Source organism: Haplochromis burtoni, unplaced genomic scaffold (assembly GCF_018398535.1).
Source record: "Haplochromis burtoni strain Fernald_Lab_line unplaced genomic scaffold, NCSU_Asbu1 Contig_268, whole genome shotgun sequence".
In the NCBI taxonomy this organism is placed as follows: Eukaryota; Metazoa; Chordata; class Actinopteri; order Cichliformes; family Cichlidae; genus Haplochromis; species Haplochromis burtoni.
In genome coordinates, this window is record NW_024582629.1 from 304,334 (window position 1) to 324,528 (window position 20,195).

General features: G+C 39.2%; 2 protein-coding genes across 2 annotated transcripts in view; both read left to right on the plus strand.

Moving 5' to 3' along the window:
- Window positions 1–2,849: 2,849 nt before the first annotated feature.
- Window positions 2,850–8,277, plus strand: LOC102310705 (sodium-dependent neutral amino acid transporter SLC6A17; the record flags this gene model as incomplete). Its single annotated transcript, XM_014339141.2, is given in 4 exon segments — window positions 2,850–3,027; window positions 3,460–3,619; window positions 3,710–3,872; window positions 5,164–8,277. Coding segments are annotated over 4 exon segments (738 nt in total), but the record flags the coding sequence as incomplete, so codon positions are not given.
- Window positions 8,278–15,577: 7,300 nt separating this feature from the next.
- LOC102310084 (vesicular glutamate transporter 1) overlaps window positions 15,578–20,195 on the plus strand; it is an 18,396-nt gene continuing 13,778 nt past the window's right edge. The window contains exon 1 of the mRNA XM_005939540.3: window positions 15,578–16,115. Coding sequence (XP_005939602.1) covers window positions 16,054–16,115 — 62 coding nt within the window. The 5' untranslated portion in view covers window positions 15,578–16,053. The remainder of the gene's footprint in view (window positions 16,116–20,195) is intronic.

A 20,195-nucleotide genomic window follows, 5' to 3' on the forward strand; every position in this document is an offset into this window, starting at 1 on the left:
AGGCAGCGAGGGAGGCCCAGTTAAAACTTGTGGTCTTAATAGGACAAATTTGTTGGCACATTCTCACACCATTATCCTCTTTCTTTACTGCATTGGTATTTAAAATTCTGTTTTGCTTTTTTGTAGAGATGGCACAATACCACTTTTTTATGTCCGATACCGATATCATAAATTTGGATATCTGCCGATACCGATATGAATCCGATATAGTGTTTTTTAATCAACAAAACTGTTTTTTAAATATCTTGCTGCATTTTGTATAAGTTCATACTCAAGTTTAAAACAACAACTACACTAAAGCTATTCTGTTATACCTGTATGCAAAAAAAATATTTCATAGTTCAGCAATACTGATCAATCTAATAAACTTAAACCTACACCATCCTCCCTATTCTGGTATTTTAAAGAGTACTTAGCGTAAATATTAAGCAACCTAACTAATAGGGTTCCAACTCCCAGCAACAACAAAAATAAATAAATAAAAAATAGGGAACCACCCCTCACGCTCCACCTCATGATGCTTAATCGACGTAATCAACCTTAATTTGATGCAGTGTGAAAAAAAATGCACAGAAATCAATTATTTTTCAAGAAATATTAAATAGATTCAACATCTTTCTTCAACAAAATTGCAGACTGCACAGATGGTACCTTCCCAAAGGAAAAAGTACTATAGCTTACTAGGGATATATATTAGACTTAATAGTTACTATATACAGTAATGGACTTCTATTCATTTTACATCAAATTAAAACTTTGGGTGTCAGATAATTATTTATTAAAAGCTAGACATTTTAAATGAGAATAAGAAAGAAAAGTATGTCTTTGTGCCCCCTTTTCCCTGTTAATGCCCTATCGGCCCCCCTGGCTAAACTTTGCTAGATCCGCCCCTGCACAGTTACCAGCGTCAGCTACGTAGAAAAAGATCCTCGAGTAGAAAGTAATATTAAATAAATTCTAACAACAGCTTATCAAGCTTAAACGTGCTGCTGTTGTTTATCCACTGGTTTCCTCTTTCTGGTGCAAAGTGGGCCAAAAACAAACAAGAGAGAAAAGCCGATCAGCTGATCATTAAGCAGTTTCATGATTGAAGTAGCAGCAAGAAGAGGCAGTCGCTTGTTAAGCTTAACGCAGGAATGCTTTACAAACATTCAGAGATGGACTTACACACTTGCTTTACTTCTCTCGGGATAACTTTGTCGGAGATGAAATGCCAGGTTGCTAGCGAAGCTCCACATGCTATCCAGACCACCGACAGGTCCCGCATGCCACAGCCGCTCTATCACGTGATGCATACTGCTCCGACGTGCTAACGTTCTGAGGCGAGTTCAAGTTTTGTGAGGTGCTTTCGTGATATTTAATGGATCGGATTACATTTTTTATTTTTCGCCGATATCCGATCCAGTAATTTAGGTCAGTATCGGACCGATACCGATCCGTAATATCGGATCGGTCCATCTCTACTTTTTTGTTCATTTTAAAATATTGTATTTATTTATTTTAATCATTCAACGGCTATAACAAAAGAAATTGCTATATAAATGGGATAAATAAAGCTCAAGCTCCACACTGCTCTAAACGCTCAGTCTCAGACAGTTTTTTTCCTTCTCCTGGCATGTATGACATCAAATAAAGCCAGCAGTTAAAACCTTCTGTTTGTCAGGGGCAGCCAATCAGGAGACAGGTCACTTAAAGGGGCAGTAGCTAAAATGGCTTGTTTCAGTCACAGGATGAACTAAGGGGCTGAGCCCCAGTGCATGATGAATAGGGGTTATTTTGAACTGTAAGCATAATAAGTCTGTTTTAATTTCATATGCAGTTGTAATGATGCAGTAAACAAAGTTTACACGTCTGTAAATAGCTTTTAATATTTAAAACCATGCTGACCTCTATATTTAACATTATGTGTTTATTATGATGTGTTTTGCACACAGGTAATTATTCTTTCTGCTTCCCTAGGTGATGTATTTCTCTTCCATCTTCCCATACGTGGTGCTGTTCTGCTTTCTCATCCGAGGGCTCCTGCTGGATGGAGCATTTGAAGGAATCGGCTTCATGTTCTACCCCAAGGTATCGGCAGATAAAACGTCTGGTTCAGTGTAGAGAAGAGAAAGAGATATAAATAGTTCTTTGACACAGCTTTTGTTTCTGCAATGCAGTTGGAAATCTGGGCAAATGTGCAGGTGTGGCGGCAGGCAGCTACGCAGGTTTTCTTTGCGCTGGGCCTTGGCTTTGGGTCCATTATCGCCTACTCTTCCTACAACCCCAGGAACAACAACTGCCACCGTGATGCCTTCACCGTCTCCTTCATAAACTTCCTCACATCTGTGCTGGCTACTCTGGTGGTCTTTGCTGTCCTTGGTTTCCGAGCTAAAAACAAGGTCATGGAGTGTGTAGCCAGGTATGTTTAATTATAAGACTAAAATGTGTGTTTTGCATGTACCGTGTCATGAACACTGTTGATGTAGCTGAGGGAAATTGTGTTTGGATTTTCAAAATCAGAAATGTAATATTTTTCTGTATCCTGTTGTCTTTTTTATAGCAACTTGAATGACCTGTCAAAACACTTTCACGACGGTTTTGTGCCCAATAACGTGATGCCACCGTTTAACTACTCTGATCCCAAATCTGTGGCTTTGAAGGACTACAGTAACTGGTTCGAACAGTATGCATCTATGGTGCCTGGCAATTTAACAGACTGTGACCTGGAAAAAGAAATGCAGAAGGTAAACATTACGCTTCTTAGACTAGTTTCAGTTTGCTTACGTAGATGATGTTATAATTGGCTTGCAAATCATGATGACTAAAGCTGTGTTTATGTTCAGGGTGTGGAGGGAACAGGTCTAGCTTTCATCGCCTTCACAGAGGCCATGACCCTCCTACCTGGCAGCCCTTTCTGGTCCGCCCTCTTCTTTCTCATGCTACTCAATCTTGGACTCAGCACTATGTTTGGCACTATGGAGGGCATCCTCGCCCCCCTGAGTGAACGCTTCAAATGTCTGGCGAGGAACAAAACCAAGCTTACAAGTAAGAACCAGTTTTACCTCTTCTATTGTTTGAAAATTCATGCACGACTCAAGGCAATCGAAAAGATTGGTCGTTGACAGCTGTTAAACTGCACATCTGTCAATACTATAAAGCTCCGTAGCCACTGTACGCAATTGAGACTGAAGAGACTATCCAATGAGAAGGAAGAATGACTGTCATATAACTTGGTATTAAATACATTAGATGGTTACCCAGGCAACCAGAGCCTGAAATGCCAGCAAGTGACCAGCCTTCACTTCAAAGTGACAAGTGAGGCGTTTCCAGTGTGTGCATAGCTTCAGACTTTGAATCTGAAACTGATGTCTTTTAATAACATTTTGACGTCATCCACTGAGTTCTGTTATAAAGGCTCTATGCTGACATTAAAGAAGATGTTTTTTTCTTTATAACAACATGTGTGTCTTGTTGCAGTTGCCAGCTGCATCATTGGCTTCCTGCTTGGCCTGCTCTTCACTCAGCGCTGTGGGAACTACTTTATGATGATGTTCGATGATTACTCTGCAACGCTGCCACTCATCATCGTGGTGGTTTTTGAGACTTTCAGTGTGTCTTGGTTGTATGGAGCTGATAGGTGAGGTTTCTGATTGTGGTTAAGTGAGGTGTGTTTTTAACCATAAATCTCACTAAAGTCTTGTGTATTTTTTTCCCCTTCTCACTAAAGATTCCTTAATGACATTGAAGGAATGCTGGGCTGGCGTCCCAGTGTTGTTTACAAATACCTGTGGAAATACATTTGCCTGTTTGCTATGCTTGGGCTGCTCGGAGCCACCACTATCCGCATGTTCCTGTCTCGCCCCACGTATATGTCATGGAACCAGGAAAAGGTATCAAGTTATTTATTAACTTTATAAAAGTCTTGAACTACACTTCATTTCCTTATGAGAAAGAAGTGCAAGAAGTTATTGAAGCATCTGCAAACATACATGCAAACGCAGTATATAAGGCAAAGACAATGTTTACAATTCTAACAGGCTTGAAAGCAGATATTTAATATGTCCACTTTCATCACAGCTAAGTTAGGAAAGCTTTTTGTGCAATGTCTTTAAGTAGTCTTCAGGAATAGTTCTTCAGACTTCTTGAAGACTACTCCAAGCTCTTCTTTTGATGTTGCCTTCCTTTTGTTCTGTTCTCTGTCAAGATGATCCCACACTCTGCTATAAGAATGTGGAGGTCTGTTCTTTGGGGAATCCATGACTGACAGTGCTGCACTGTGTGTTTTTGTTTGGAATCCCTGTCATGCTGAAAATTTAAACCCTTCATAAGACTTGTTGAAATTGATTTTTTTAGCATTAGACAAGAACTGGACTTGGCTCAGCCTTTTCTCCCCGTTTCTCCTCCTTAAGACACATTTTCACTGAGACAATTTCTGATGAAACTTTGGAAAACACTAAATGGATTAGCTGAAAGGCCAGGCTCAGTTCCTGAATCAGATATTTCCCGCCCCCCATTTGTTCAGGACATTACTTTCAGATATTGCTCATCTGCTGTTGATAGTTTTTTTAGGCCTGTCGTTTCTTCTTTTGTCCGCCACTTGTCCGATTTCTTCATTTTTTAAAGAGCACACCGAGCTGAGAGTTATTAGCTCGTTGGGAATCATATTGTTGTCTTTTTTTAAGCCTGTCGAACTGTTATGTTTGGCATTTTTCAAAGGATTAGATAAAGAAATGCAAAAAATGGTGTGTTTGCCACTGGTTGCTAGTAACAAAGTGCCTAGAATTTAAATTTGTTCTTTGCTAAATTGTCTCTTATGTGTCGACACAACACAGTGGAGTGACTTTTTTATGCTTGAACAGTTCATGGTCAGTGTTAAACGGCCAAAAAAGGACTTTTAGAAAGCCTGGAGAACTATTGCTCAAGACCACTTTAAAAAAGTACAAGAACGTGTGGCTCGTTGGAAGCAAAACATAAAGAAATGAGGGGTGGCTCCAGTCTACTGCAGATTAGTTTAGAAAGATATGCACTTTGTGATTGCAGGAAAGAAAACATCAGTTTGAGAAGAGATTTTTGGAGTTTATTTTTAATATCCTGAAGCTCAGTTTATTACTATCTTTCACAATACACTAAAGCTCTTAACTGTTTAACTTCCTGAATGATTCATTTGATTTTATTTTTCAGGCTTCTGAGGAGAATTTGGAATATCCTGACTGGGCTCTGGCTGTTTTGGCTTTATTAATAATATTTGCCACACTGCCCATGCCAGTGGGCTTCATCCATGCGTTTCTACAGAAGAGAAACACACAAAGTAGGGATGCAGAGAATGGTCACTACAGGATGGTTAACACTGAGGAAACTGCTATGACCGACCTTTCAGCACTGGAACATAGGAATGGGGACGCTGCTCCGGTTTCCTAAACCCTCAACAAATGGGCTGTATTTAAGGAGAAGGAACTTATCAGTGATATATAAGCTGATGCATTATAAAGGGACAGTCATTTTGTTACTGAGCCTTACAGTTACCTCACTTGTTCAAAATCAGAAACACATCTACATAATGCCAGCTGTTAAACTGCATATCCGTCATGGCCTCTGTGAAGGCGGTGAACTACATTGAAAGAGGAAGTTAAGCAAGAAAGATGAGCTGCACAGCTTCTCTGCTGTTGCTCACAGAATGATGGAAGAAGCTTGATTGTAATCCAAGGTCTTCACTAACAGGACATGAGTTCCCAGGAGTCTGACCTGTAGTATTAAACTACGTTTTCTGTTACTGCCACTAATTACAGATGCTGCCAAATTAGTCAGAAATATTCCAAACGGCCATTTTAATATTTTCCTTTCTTTTTAAACTTTTAAAGTCAAACTAGATCTAGATGCTAAAGATGCTCCAGCAGCTTTTAAAAAGTTTGTAGTATGGAACAGATAATTTATTGATTTGTGAAAACTATTGGGTAAAATTTCCATTAAGTTATTTTTTACCAAAGTTAGTGTCCAAAGAAGCAAAAATATGCTTTTAATATAAGCCGTAAATATTCTATGATCCCAAAGCCAGTGTTGGAAACCAGGGTTTGGACCATCAGAGCCTCTGCTCCTGACCACTGCCCAGTCCACAATGTACGGAACCCCACAGTACCTCCTGCTGGCCCCCTCACTGAGGACAATTTTGCTGTGGGGGAACGTACGAGGGGCTATATTCCTAATGGGTGTTCAACTCTACCGTGGCTAACAAAGGGAGTGAGACAAAGGAGGCCCTGGGTCAGATCTATGAGACAGAGGAAGTGTCTGGGGAGACGGACAGAGGTCTGACCATCTCTGCTATGCAGCAGCCCCTGAAACGCAGATCCAGAAACGGCAGAGGATGATAAAGATCATGTTATAGTTGTTTTGTTAACGTTGTTACATAGTTAACATTCATTTACATCGTCCTTTCACTCTCGTAGTTTCTCTTCTTTCTGTTGGTCATTCATTATGATAACCTGAGAATTGTGATTGATCATGAGCTGGCTGAGCTACCGCGTCATTAACCTGTCACTGCTGTCTCTGTTGAAGTCAGACTTGTAGCGACTGCTAAGTATTTTCACTGTATGTTTATATTTTTCCTGAGCAACTTGGATTAATACCTACAGTACAACACTGTGCAGGTTTACTATCACGTTTACTCCAGAAATGAGTCGCTTTAGCTACGTATGCTGCTGTTCAGCACAGCATGTTTACAGTCAAAAAAACAACCGAGACCAGACTCTGTGTTTGAACTCGATAAGACATTTTACACTACGTAAGCAGGTGTAGCTGCCCCGGTTATAATAAACATGCAGGCTAGCATTATTTGTTCAAGGAAACAGCTGATAGGTTTTTATGTCCTCTGTTTTTTAAACTCTTCGGTAACAAAGTCAGTGTAAAACAAAATCTGCACATCTGTGTATTTAGAGTACAAAGACTGACTGAAGCTGTTGTCAAGTGACATCATGCTAATGCAACAAAAAGATAAAAAGATATTTATATGATGTGTATGTATGTAAATGGTACATGTAAAATAGTTTTTATTGCTAAACATTTGAGTAGTTTTTTTGTAGTTGTAAATGGAAAATTGCCTAAAGGACCTTTTGTGTATGTTTTTTGTAAAGATTAATATATTTTTTAGACTTCATTGCTCTGTGATATCGTCTCACAGCTGCAGTGTGTTTTCTGGTGTAGTTTTTCCGTTTTATCAGGATATAGTTGAATAAATTGACTTGATGGATCATTATGCTGTTTAATCCCGGGGGCCTTTAGCTCTAATAGGGCAGAATGAACAAACCGTTAAAAGCATCCCAACATTCTTGTAACTTTAAAAACATTTCTTTTGACATTGCAGTAGTGTTCAAAATGTATGTAAGATACTATTGTTGTATTATTTGTTGCTGTTCTTTTCTTAATAAACTTTAGCATCTCATTCGTGTTTTAAAGTTCATAAAGTTTTGATAGATAATGGAAAAAGTGTAGATTTCTGCTGTCCTGTTCTGCACTAAAACATGCTCTTTCCACTACCTGCTGGGTGTTGTTGCCCATCAGCACAATTATTTTTCTGGGAAAGTTGAAGCATATCGAGACCCGCCGAGAGGTAAATGTCTGTGCAGCTACAACAAAAATGATACAACGACAATATGAACATTTGTTTTTCTTACAGCCTTTCTTTCTGTTACAGCTGGAAAGAGTAGAAGCTGTTTCTGACTCTGTCCAGCTGTAACAGAAAGAAAGAACATAATACTTTTCATTTTCTATAAATCCCCAGCAGCTCATTTACAGGAGTGCAGGTGAAATGAAACATGAGGGGGTGGGTCTATTGTAGCTTTTGTTTTCAAATCCGTGTTTTAATTGTCAGATAAAGAGAACAGTCAGTGCTTTTCTTTGTTTTGTTTCTCTTTCTTATCTCTCAGTCCTTAAATAGTCTGAGAGTTCTTGCAGGGCTGCAGGCACGTTAAGGTTCAAACTGCTTAGATCAGGGGTGGAGAATTCCAGGCCTCAAGGGCCTGGGTCCTTACCCCGGGTCAACACACCTGAATCGAATGATTAGTTCATTACCAGGCCTCTGGAGAACTTCAAGACTTGTTGAAGAGGTAATTCAGCTGCGTTGGATCAAGGACACATCTAAAACCTGCTCGACACCGACCCATGAGGCCTGGAGTCCCCCACCCCTGGCTTAGATGATTAACTGTCAGAATATTAAGCTGAAAGGGCTGTACGTCTCTGCTCACTCCTAATATTCAGAGTGTAACTACACATTTAATACATTTAAATCCTGGAAAAAAAGTGCAATTTTCCCACATGATAAATACATGCTGCTGTATTAAGTGAAAAAAGTCTGTCAGCATGCATCTTTGAACATTCATTGTAAGAAATAAATATAAAATGACAGGAAAATTTCTGTCAATTCATTGCCAAATTTGTCAGAAATTTTTATTATAGATAGTGAAAAAATGGGAACTTTCTATCATTTTATTGTTCATCTACATCTTATTCGTCTTGGTGTCGTATGAATGACAAGGGGGGAGATCTTAATCGGTAGGCAACACACAAAAATTGACCTTTTTAAAATCAGTCCAGTGGGTCTGAGTGTTTGACACCTCTGCCATAAGTGCATTTACTAAAGGTAAGGTAAGGTAAAGGTTAAAGGTCAAGTTTTCTGGAAAATCTTGGGAACACAAGTTAATGAGTTTAAACAGATCTTTGACAAAAACAGGCAATGAAGTTCAGACACTGTGTGGTGATGTGTGCTGTCCTAACAATACATGTAAGAACAGACTGTGATTAAGATTAAGAGCATTCATACTTTAAGACTTAGTGAATTATGTTTGCCTGTGGTGACACAGGTAATTCAGAGGCGACCTGGCAGGCATGTGCTCTACAACTTCATGAAGACTTGCGCCCCCTGTCAGGAGGCTGAGGTGTAGCACCTGAGGCTACCAGTAGTTTTATTTCATTTCAACTTTTTCTATTGTAGCTCAGTTCAGATTCTGTTTCCAGAGTACATTTTCTTGTTAATATAAATATTATTATTTTAAGTTCACAAAATAATTTCATTTAGCTATATTTTTTTCCAAAAGCCTAGTTTTCATTTTTATTTTAGTTGACTAAAGTGTTTAGTTTTTAGTTTAGCTTTAGTTTTTTATAATAACTTTGTTAATCATTGCAGTATATCACACAGTCAGTTAAACTTCGGAGATATCAGTCTGTGCAGTTAGGAAGCATCAACCATAGTGACTCCATTTCACCTGATGCACTTGAGCGACTGCAACAAAGCAACCTTTAAAATGTTTTAGCAGGTGCTGGACACAGACGATCTTCCTGACTGACTTCTGCTGAGGACTCAAATCAGCAACAGGAGCAGCAGACAGTATCTGGTCTTGCAGGAGGAGCAGTGCCAGTGTGCATACCTCTCTAGACAATGATTGACCCATTGCCAAACCGGTCATGCTGGATGATGTTTCAGGGAGTGCTCTGCCGTATTATTAATCATGAATTTGCTCTCATCTGTGAAGAGAACAGCATTCCTTGGCTGGACTGAAAGCTCTGGTGTTCTCTGGTGAAAGCCAGTGAAGCTACATGGTGGTGCTGGGCTGTGATCGCATGTCCCACTAACGGACGTTAAGACCTCGTGACACAGTCATAGAGTCTGTTTCCCACAATATGGTCTGAAACTTGAGTAGCCTGCTGGAGGTCATTTTGTGGCGTTCTAGCAGTGCTCCTCCTTTTCTTCATCACACAAACGAGTACATATCGGTTCTGCTGCCCGGTTGATGCCCTTCTGCTGCTCTGTCCAGCTACTCTAGTGTACTGGCCCATCTCCTTATTTCCTCCACACTCTTGAGAGTGTGCTCAGAGACACAGCAAACCTTCTTGTGCCATGATAGAGGAGCTGCACTACCTGTGCTACCTGAGTGTGCTGCAAAAACCATTTCATCCAACCAGCAGCAAAAACAGAGACACAGCTCTGAGCTGTGACCAAACCAGGCTCACACAGCTGCTGCTTGGATCGCGAGGGGCAACCAATCAGGAGAAAGTTGGACTGAAGGGAATAAAAATTAGCAAATAAACTAAGGTGTAAAAGGTGTATGAGAAAAATAAACATTATAATTAACTGTAAATCATGCAAAGCAACTCATGTATGAGTTAGAAAGACAATGTGGAGCTGGAAGCAGGCGTAATAACTCCACCTTTATGATTGTACATGCTTTCTACTTTCTACATTATTTAGCATCTGTCTGAATCACTACAGATGATGAAAGAATACATGAATTTCACAGACACCTTTTTAATGTTCATATTTGTCCAGACTCTTCCAGACTTTGTGCATAGCAGTAGTTTCAACGCTGTTCTGTATGATTTATGCAGTTACTTTAAAAAATATCTATTAGAGAATAATACTAGCAAATAGGTTGATATTTTGAACTTTCACAAGTCATAGTAATGGAAAAAAGATATCTGTGTCTACCTGAACCTAGCACTTGCCACATGTATATGCTTGGGCGTGCTCACGTATGTCCCCTTGGAAATATTCAGTGTCTGGGGACTTCAGTTGTCTTGGATGCAGTCTCAGCTCAGTTGTTAAGAGAGGCAGGGAGGAAGGGACCAACGCCCAACTCTGAGAAAAACGGCAGCCTTGGTTTGACCTCAGGTAAGCACAGATAATTTATCTTAAATATTATTATTTTGTCACAGTAAGTGAATATTTGATAGACAGTTAAATGGTTCCAGATATGTGTTTTTAAAGCAGGAATGGGTCTGGTTTACAACATGAAAATTATTACTGTAGAAGAAAGCATCTGCAGTTCTCTTTTGATCATTTGAGTTTGTCACCATAACTGTTGTACAATGCACAGTATTGCACAAAAGTCTTGAATTATCCCTAATTTCTTTATATTTTGCTAGGAAAATTGGAAATAGTTGCAGTAATCTACTGAAACACTTGCAAACGAGTATACAGAGCACAGTTTGTACAATTCAAATGTGCGTGAAAGCCAATATTTGTCTCGGATACCTTTATTCTTCAACACAGGCTGAAGTTTTCCTGTAATTTCTTTAAGTAGTCTTCAAGAATAGTTCTCCAGGGTTCTTGAAGAACATTCAAAGCTCTCCTTTGAATTTTGGCTACCTTTTGTTCCATTTCTGTCAAAAGGATCCCACACTACTTCAGTAATGTTGAGGTTCGAGCTCTGGGGAGGCCAATCCATGACTGATAGTGTTTCAATGTGTGTTTTTCTATCCAGTTATGCTTTGGCAGTATTTCTGGGATCACTGCCATGCTAAAAAATGAATGCTCCATAAAACCTGTTTCCTGATTTTCAGACCAGTTCTTGTGTGGTTTGGCGTCCCTCAGAATTTATCTTGACTGCTAATCATCTGCTATGGGCATTCTTTTAGGTTTGGCACTTTGTCTGTTCTTCAATTTATCCTCAAAAGTCTCCTCCAAATTCTTAAGCACATACTGCAGATTATTGCCAGGTTTTTAACCAATAACACTGAGAATCCCCCGTTTGGTGCAAAAATACAATTTTATGCCTGTCAAACTGTTTTAGCCTTGGCATTAAAAAAAAGATCCAACTAAAGAAATGGGAACAAATTAAAAACTACTAGTAATAAAGTGTTAAAAGATTCAGTGTAAGTTGTATGTTATTTGTAGACAAGACACTGGTTCATCCGTTGAGTCATGTGCCTTTTTATGGTTGAATGAGTCATAGGTAACTATTAAAAGGCTTACCAAATGAACAAAAACAGGTCAGGTACACAACTGGACTGAAAGTGAGTGAAAAAACAAAGAAAAACTTTGAAAGACCTTCAGAAAGCCTGAAGAACTATTGCTCAAGAAACCAAAACATAAACAAAAACAAGAGATGATTCAACACTTTTGCACAGTAATGTATATGTTTCACTTTTAACATGAGTAAGATGCAGACTAATGAAGCAAAGGTTTTGTGTTTTATTATTATTTTTATTATAAGCATTGTTTTTATTTGTAGGCGTACTCATAGATGACCAACATGGCGTGCCTGGCGGCTCTGTGTCTCCTGTTTATTTTTCCACTGAGCAGCTCCCAGAGCACGCTGGAGTCTGAGCAGAAAATCAGCGGCCATAAGGCCCCAGGAGCAGCTCCTCCTCCTCCACCTCCACCCCCACACATAAGGGACCTACTCCAAAAGGAGGAAACCAATAATTTAAACGCAATGCGGACATGTAAGTGTGTAAACACTGGTGAAGAGAGCTTCATGTTCACTGCCATCCAGCAGTGAGACAAGATAATTAGTTAAAAATTGTACCATGTAAATCCATGTAAATTCTTCCTTTAAAAAAAAAAAAAAACTTGAACAATTTTTTTTAGATTAAATAAGTACTACTCAAAGTTAGATATATACTTTTCAATAGGAGTGTATGGCCCTAATATCATCATGATATCACCTTTGGTTAGGGTTAATAGGAAAGCATCAATATGAGCCATGTCAGGCTGGGCAGAGCACAGCGTGTGCAGGGTTACACCGTTGTAGGGATCACTACATCTTTTCAAGACAGACAGGAAGAAAGGGGAGCAACAGCAATGACCAGCCGACGCTTATTTGTCAGCTTCAGTCTGCACTTTAATGCATTAACACTGCAGTGTTCTGTGTGAGTATATGGAAAGTTCAATGTTTTCAGTAAGAGCTTACAGACTGCAGATTGATCCGTGCTATGATTAACTGAAGTGCTGTCAAGTGCATTTCAAGTTCACTCCACTGATGTTTTGTTATATAAAAATAATATGTTTTCTATTACAATGTGATGCTGCTTATAGTTCAATTTAAAAAGTACAGGCTGACTAGTTTGGACAGCACAGAAGAGTTTACATTAACTTCAAGTAATTGGAGAGATGGAAGAAAGTTAAGTTATACCCACTGAAAATATCTGAGTGGCTCAGTTTATAATGTGTTTATAATCAAATGGCACATGTATTGTTTGAAAAATTAGACTTCTGGGAACTATTTAGGATTTTTATATTGCAGTTGCTTGAATTTGCAGTGCTAAATGTTGAATTCCTGTCCATCTCAATTTTAAAAGGATTTTTACGTGAAAGCTCTGATGAACACCGTCTTGTGTTTGTGCCTCTGCAGATGCCCTTGTAGACAAAGATAACGCCAAAGTGGGTCTGTTCATCGCAGCAGCCATGGGAACATTTGCTCTGATGGCTGCAGTGTACTGCATCTACAACAAGTTCTACACCAAACAGCAGTACATGCACACCCAGCTCAACAATGACCCAGGTAGCTTTGATTGTTTCTGAGGTAGAACCATGTTCAATTTGAGTGGGAAACAGAAATGATCAGAACCTGTGTGGCAGCATGTGAAACTATTCCTGAGAGACTGTCAACAGCAACACTTATAAGACACTTATAAATTATCATCAGCGGGAAAATTACTCTCTCATCTTTTCTGTCTGATTTGTTGATAGCAAAGCATTTCCTGTTTGCTGCTGTTTAGAGGCAAAGTGATGCTTTAGTGTGTGGAAATGCAAATCTGTAATTTATACGCCATAAACAAGACTGATTATGTTTGATTTTCTGTTGTTTTGGAGTCTTGTCCTTACATTATCTTAAGGCTAAAATCTAAAAAAGCTTCTCTATTTAAAGAAAACTTTTAAAAGTGCATCTTATTTTCTGTCTGCAGACACAGACTCCCTGGACCCTCCGCCCGTGTTCTTTCACGCCTCCGTCAGCTCCAGTGTAATGGACCTGCAGAAAGCCGGTTACGGCTCCCTCTCGGACACTCCATCCATAATTTCTGTCCCACCCAGTTTGTCCCCTCCTCCGTCTGCCATGCCCCTGCCTGCCCTCTTCCTCTCCTCTCGCTCTCTTAGAACTATATCAGCAAAGGATCTGGAGAAGAGTTACATATGACATGCTTGTGTAGGTTACTGTTTTTGAATGATGGATAAGGGAGTAGTGACAGTTATTTGAATGTTTGTGTTGTTTTTTTGTACACATAGACTCATTTTTGATTTTACTCAACAGCAGTAAAATAAAGAGGAAACTAAGGCACAGCTTAGCGATATAATATACGGCGCCTTCACATCCAGTTCTGTTAATGTTAATCATGACTTCCTTTACCCTCACTGCCCATTATTCTCATTCACAGTCATATGCATGAACTGTAGTCATTTTTGCCGTGTTTTTGTTTATTACACATAATAAACTAGATATTTCCAGCATCTTATCAAAGCTGCACCACCCTCTAATTAGAAAATAAACTCTCCAAATTTAAAAAAAAAAATACGTCTTTTGAGTTTTGTGATAAACAATTACAGCTCCATTAATTACTTCATGAGCTGCAGTGCAAGTTTAACTAATGACTTAAGCAAAATAAACCTAACACGCCTGATTTAATCTGTGCACGTTAAAGGAATACAGACTCTCGGACTGGGAAAGGTGTTTTGCCTCTTTAAAACTATCTTGACTACTGTTTCAGAATTGATATTTTATGTATAATACTTTATATTTGATGATTTTGAAAATATAAAGTTAGGTATATCTTTAATATTTAGATAGTAAGAAGATTTTCTATAGTGTCTCTGCACACCACCACAGTGGTTCCTACATCAACCAACCATGATGTGATTGAATTGCAGACTTTCAGCTTTAATTCAGGGGTTTAACAAACATAAATAACATTACACTTAGGAAATTCAAGCCAAACAAAGTTCAACATTTTCAGAGGCTGAAGATTAATGACAGACTTTTAAGCAGTTTTCACTGGAACTGTCAAAGAGACGCTGGTTAATATGAAGGAAGCCATTGTTGGGTTGGGAAAAAAAGCCCAAATAAATCTATCAGAGAAGCAGCAACAACTTTATGAGTGGCCAAATCAACAATCAGGCACAGTTATAAAACAATGAACGCAATGGCGAGTTTCTCAAGGTAAAGAAATGCCACGAAACTGCTTCTCAGTCAGTTGTCAAGTTATATTTGAGCCTCTAAAAATGAGGGACTGTTTATAAAAAGGGCTCCTATTGTCCAAATCCTCATGAACCTAGCTGTATATGCAGCACTTCCAGTGTAAAGAGACTGGAAGATAAAATCAATACTGACACTTTTGTTGATGGACAAACGAAAATGTGATTTTAAAAAACCGACCCACATACATAAAATACTTCAATGCAGTTTTTCTTTTTCCACTTTTTCTATCTACAGTATACAGTTACATTAAGCCTGTTTTACGCTAGTTTAAACATTTCTATATGTAAAAAAAATGTCTCGAAAAGAAAGCAGCTCGCCAATACGCACCAAATAAGTGACTCCATTAACTTATAATGACATATAGCAGCCCTGCCTCTGTCCCTGCTGGTAAGGTGCAGATCATGAAGAGATCAAGACTCGCCTCCTCCATTTGTGATGTTCTATTGATTTTCAATCCTTCTAAAATTTATTTCTGGTCATAAACGCGAAAAAACCTGCAATCTAATCCACAACCACTGTCCCGAGGTGAGTCTGCGTACCTTCTTACAAATACCCAGAAACTCTATTAATATTCTTGGTGGGACGGTGTTTACACTAACTCCCCATTCAAGGCTTGTGCAGTCCAAGAATAGCCGCGGCTTGGATAGTCGGTGCTTAAAACGAGGAAGGAAGTGCCGTATACCTTCCTCTCACTACACACTTGGAGAGATTAGCGGCAGCAGTAATCTGTTTCAGGACCATGGCCAGAGACAACGTTTGGATATGAATCTTATCGAAAGTTGCCTACGACTCTCTGTGAACCTTTACGGACACCAAACAGTGTGACGAAGTTTGTTTGGACAGGGTATCCGGAAAAGTGGGGCTGAACATGCATATTCGACTGGTTTTATATAAAGGGACTTGAAGGAGGCTCAGTCAAATCTCTGGACAGTCTGTCGCTAATTACGAGTCTCGTTTCACATGAAAGCGTGAGTTACGAAAGCTGGTGACCCAACCAAATCGGTTCTTTTAATGTGAGTAAGAAGCAAGAAGCCGGGAAGCAGAGGAGAAAGGCTGTGCGCTCAGTCGGGAGCGCGCAGAGACTGCACATTGGGCCGGTCCTGGAGACGTGAGGATGGAGGTCCGGCCGGACAGGTTTAAGGCCGTGGCAGCCAAAACTCTTGGGAAAATATACGGGTATGTAAAATCTCCTCCTCGGGGAACAGAAACAGAGCAGAAACATCTGCTGGATGACCTTTAATGTTAAAAAGGATCTTTGTGTTTAGCGGTTAAGCTGCGGACCTGAGGGGAAGTTCATTCTTACTGATGCTGAAACATGGCCTGTTAGTCTATCAGTGTTTCTATTAAGAAGATTTAAAGAAATATAATGTCCAGAGGCCCGAATCAATAATATGGAAATATGTGTCTGCTTATAAATCTTTCATATAAGAAATGTGTACACAATAACTCGCTGTATGTGGCACTGGCGACTTAAAGTAGCTGATAAGAGATTAAAAAAGAAACCCAAATTAATTTTCAAACTCTCTTTTATAAGCAGTGTGTATCATTCTTTGTTCCCGAAGAACAAAAAAACAGAATGAAGTTACATTTCAGGCTCAAAATGTTCTCTCAGTGTAAGATGACACGCTGGATCGATATTTGGATCCATTTCTCCTAAGCTTGCCGTGCTCTTACATTGTCACATTACAGAGACACTGTGACACCGTGTGTGTGTGTGTGTGTGTGTGTGTGTGAGGGGAGGGGGTGTCCATCTGGAATTTTCTGAAAGACTAATAAAACTCTGTGTTTCACTTTCTACCATTTTTAGAGATTAGACAATGTTGATAATCTGCTCGAATTATTCTTCAAAGAGGAACTGTGTGTTTAGCGTAAAGCAGGCCTAAGAAGCCGGTCATCTCACATCTCATTGGTAGACAGTAACCTCTTTCAAAAAAACAGCTATTTTGTCATAAGAACTTGTTATATATCGGTTATAATAACAGAAAAACAGACATTTAAGAACTCGGTATCATTTTAATGACTTATTGGGACACTTTTATAGGTTTATAGCGACAGTGCAACCAATTCCGTTGACACTCGGTGGCAAAAAACAAAACAAAAGCCTTCATTGGGCACTCCTGAGAAATAGCGTGTAAGAACCTGGGCAGTTATCTGATAGCAAGAAACTCATAGGTGGACTCCCCTTTCTTTCTCTCGGGATTTGATGCAGCGTCTAAACACTTAAATCCCCTCCAGAAATAGCATCTCCCCGTCCAAGCTGTCGGCCCACGTAAATCCCTGCAGGGCGTACACCTTGGCCACGTCTCTCTTCCTCTCTAGTAGCCACATAGCTTGTCATCTTGTCCCTCGCCCGCGCACCCCCCCTTCATAGCCGGGATTAGGACACCCGGCCTGCGGCAGAGAGCGCAGGTCATCTCACTGGAGCGCACTGCTCTCACGTGCTGTATCTGGCTGCTTTGCGTAAAAGGCTCACCGGCCTGCTTGACCGCTCCGACTCTCCGCACGCGAAATCCGCACCTTACATTCGAAAATGACTCTTTATTTACTTGTTGTAAATGACTAAACCTTTAGCCTGTTTTATTATACAACTTTCCGCCTGATGTTTACTTCTCAAGCGTCATCTTCTTCTTTTCAAAATTGATTAGCGCAAATTAGCAGTCACGCGATCGTCTGTGATTTCAGTCAGTGATCACAGTAGACAGCTGGTGCTTGTCTTTATTTTCAGGTTAAGCAGGAATTTGACTCAAAGACACTCTGAATCTCTTATTTATCTCAGGTTTTATCCTCAAAACATTTACCTGGAAAACTCGTTCCTCGAGAGTATTTTATGATTAACTCTCTAATACTTTTTTCCTTCGTCCGTTATAACTGCCACATGAGCGGATAGAGGATATTTTAACATTTTATATTAGGAGACTTAGTTCACTAAGTTTGTATTAATGCCATGGAGCATTTTCAGACCATCAACTTTCTCTTATCTAATCAATTCTTCCAAGGTGTCCGAGCTGGGGGTCTGCCCTACATTTGTCCTTGATGTATGAATTAAGAGATTAACCCGCTGACGGAACTGCATTGATTTAGGAAATATAGAATTCAGCTCTGCTATACTCCAATATTCAGAACTTTTACTTTTTTGAGATTGAGTTCAATTGTTCCACAGGAATGATTCAATCTGGGCTTTTCTACAAGGTGTAACGGGAGAAAGGGAGAGAAGGCCAGGCAGCTTTTAGGGATTATGACGGATTTTCCTTAACCTGGGGTCAGTCATGAAAAGTCACTGCAACTGATACAGTATAAAATTAAAAATATAGTGGCTCTTTATAATAAAGTCCTTGACCTATAGTATAATTTGTCAAAATGCTTTCACCACAATTTGTCTAGGGTGTAATATTCAGTATCGAAAATACTAACTGATTCCACATGAGTCTTTAATGCAATGCAAACACGTTTTCATTCTTTAGACACTGTTGTTAGCAGTTTTGGCTGTATGGCGTAATCTCCCCTTTTCAGATTGTCCACATTTTGTTGCATTATACTTCATTTATTGTGTTATCTGGTGGACATACCTTCTAAAGAAATGACTTGGAGTGCCCCCTTAATCAGATGGGACAACAGATGTTTATGATATTCTATAATACGGCTTATGCCCTTAACAATAATGTGCAATCGCAATGTAAGAAGAAGAAACATCATTGGCTGTTTCTTCTAAAATACCCAAAATATGTTAATTGCATAGAAATGCTCAGTGTTAATAATACCTTTCCTTTTAAAATGTCAGTTGTGTTTTGAGATGCTTAAAAATGACAAAATTTACATGGTAAATGTTGAGAAATTACATTATAAGTAGAGAGAGCTTTACTGTAAAGTGAGAACGAAAGCACTACAAATGTACAGCCAGTGGAAAAAAAACTACATATATGGACACAAGGGAAATAAACTGGTGTAAAATAAGGAAGGACTGCTGCTGTGAATTATGTGTGAGAATATGTGTGAGTCAGAGGAGATGCCGGTAAGGAGCAGAGTTAAAGATGAAAAGGAGACAGGAAGAAAGACGAGAGAGGCCAGCCCAGACAGAAATAGTCCAAGAGAGCCAGAGATATTAATAATTTAACAACGAAAATCATTAATATTTGATCGGTGTTGAAGATTGTTGGAACCCCTGCTTACAGTTACCAACAGAGCATGTTTTATAACGGCATAGCTGTTTTCAATCGTGTTGGTATTTTGTATGAATGTTCTGGACAGATTTGTTGGCAGGAACACAAATGGCCTCACAGCAGTTCTCTGGTAATAACCATGTCATTTTAAAGTCTGCAGGAAATATATTACATAGCGTGATATAAACAACTGCCTTAACTCCAGGGCCTACACAACAGATGTACTTATAAAAGCTTTTGCCACTAGATGAACAAGCTCTAAATGTTGTTGAATATCGCAAGTATGACACACAGATTTACTCACAACAAAAAAAGAGATCTGGGAAGTGTTTTGACCTGAGGTGTTTTGTCATATGTCCTAGTCACTTCTGCAATTTCCTTTGTTTGTCAACCTTCAGTGACCTTAGATAAAAATACACTTAAATCTAGGAAAAAAATATTACAGCATCAGAATCATAAGAATCACTTAAATGTGCCATCAGGACTGGGTTTTTTTGTACAAAATTCAGCGTGTGAAAGGTTATTTTGTGTGCATATTTTGATTTGGATAATTTTATCAGCTTTGTTTGTGTTTGGTCTTGAATGTCTCACGCCATCCTCCAGTCTCCTTAATAATTACAATGATCACAATGTCTGTTTGGTTAGGAAGAGTATGGTGATGCATCAGAGGTTCACTGTGATCACATTTACCACAGCGATGTATACAACAGTGGAAGAGGTTTTCAAATTGCATGGCTGATCCTGGTCAATAGAAGCTGCTCACATGTATATATAAAACCTAAAGGGCAGTGATGTAGTAACTCATCCAGCTCAATGTTTCACAATTTATAAGATACTGCCTGTAAAATGGCAAATGTGACCTTGACCATGATTAGGTGATCAATGTTTTAAGTTTCACTAAAATCTATTCTTACATTTTCAATTCAATTTTATTTATATAGCACCAAATCACAACAACAGTCGCCTCAAGGCGCTTTATATTGTAAGGTAGATCCTACAATAAAACATTCAGAGAAAAAAACCCAACAATCATATGACCCCCTATGAGCAAGCACTTTGGCGACAATGGGAAGGAAAAACTCCATTTTAACAGGAAGGG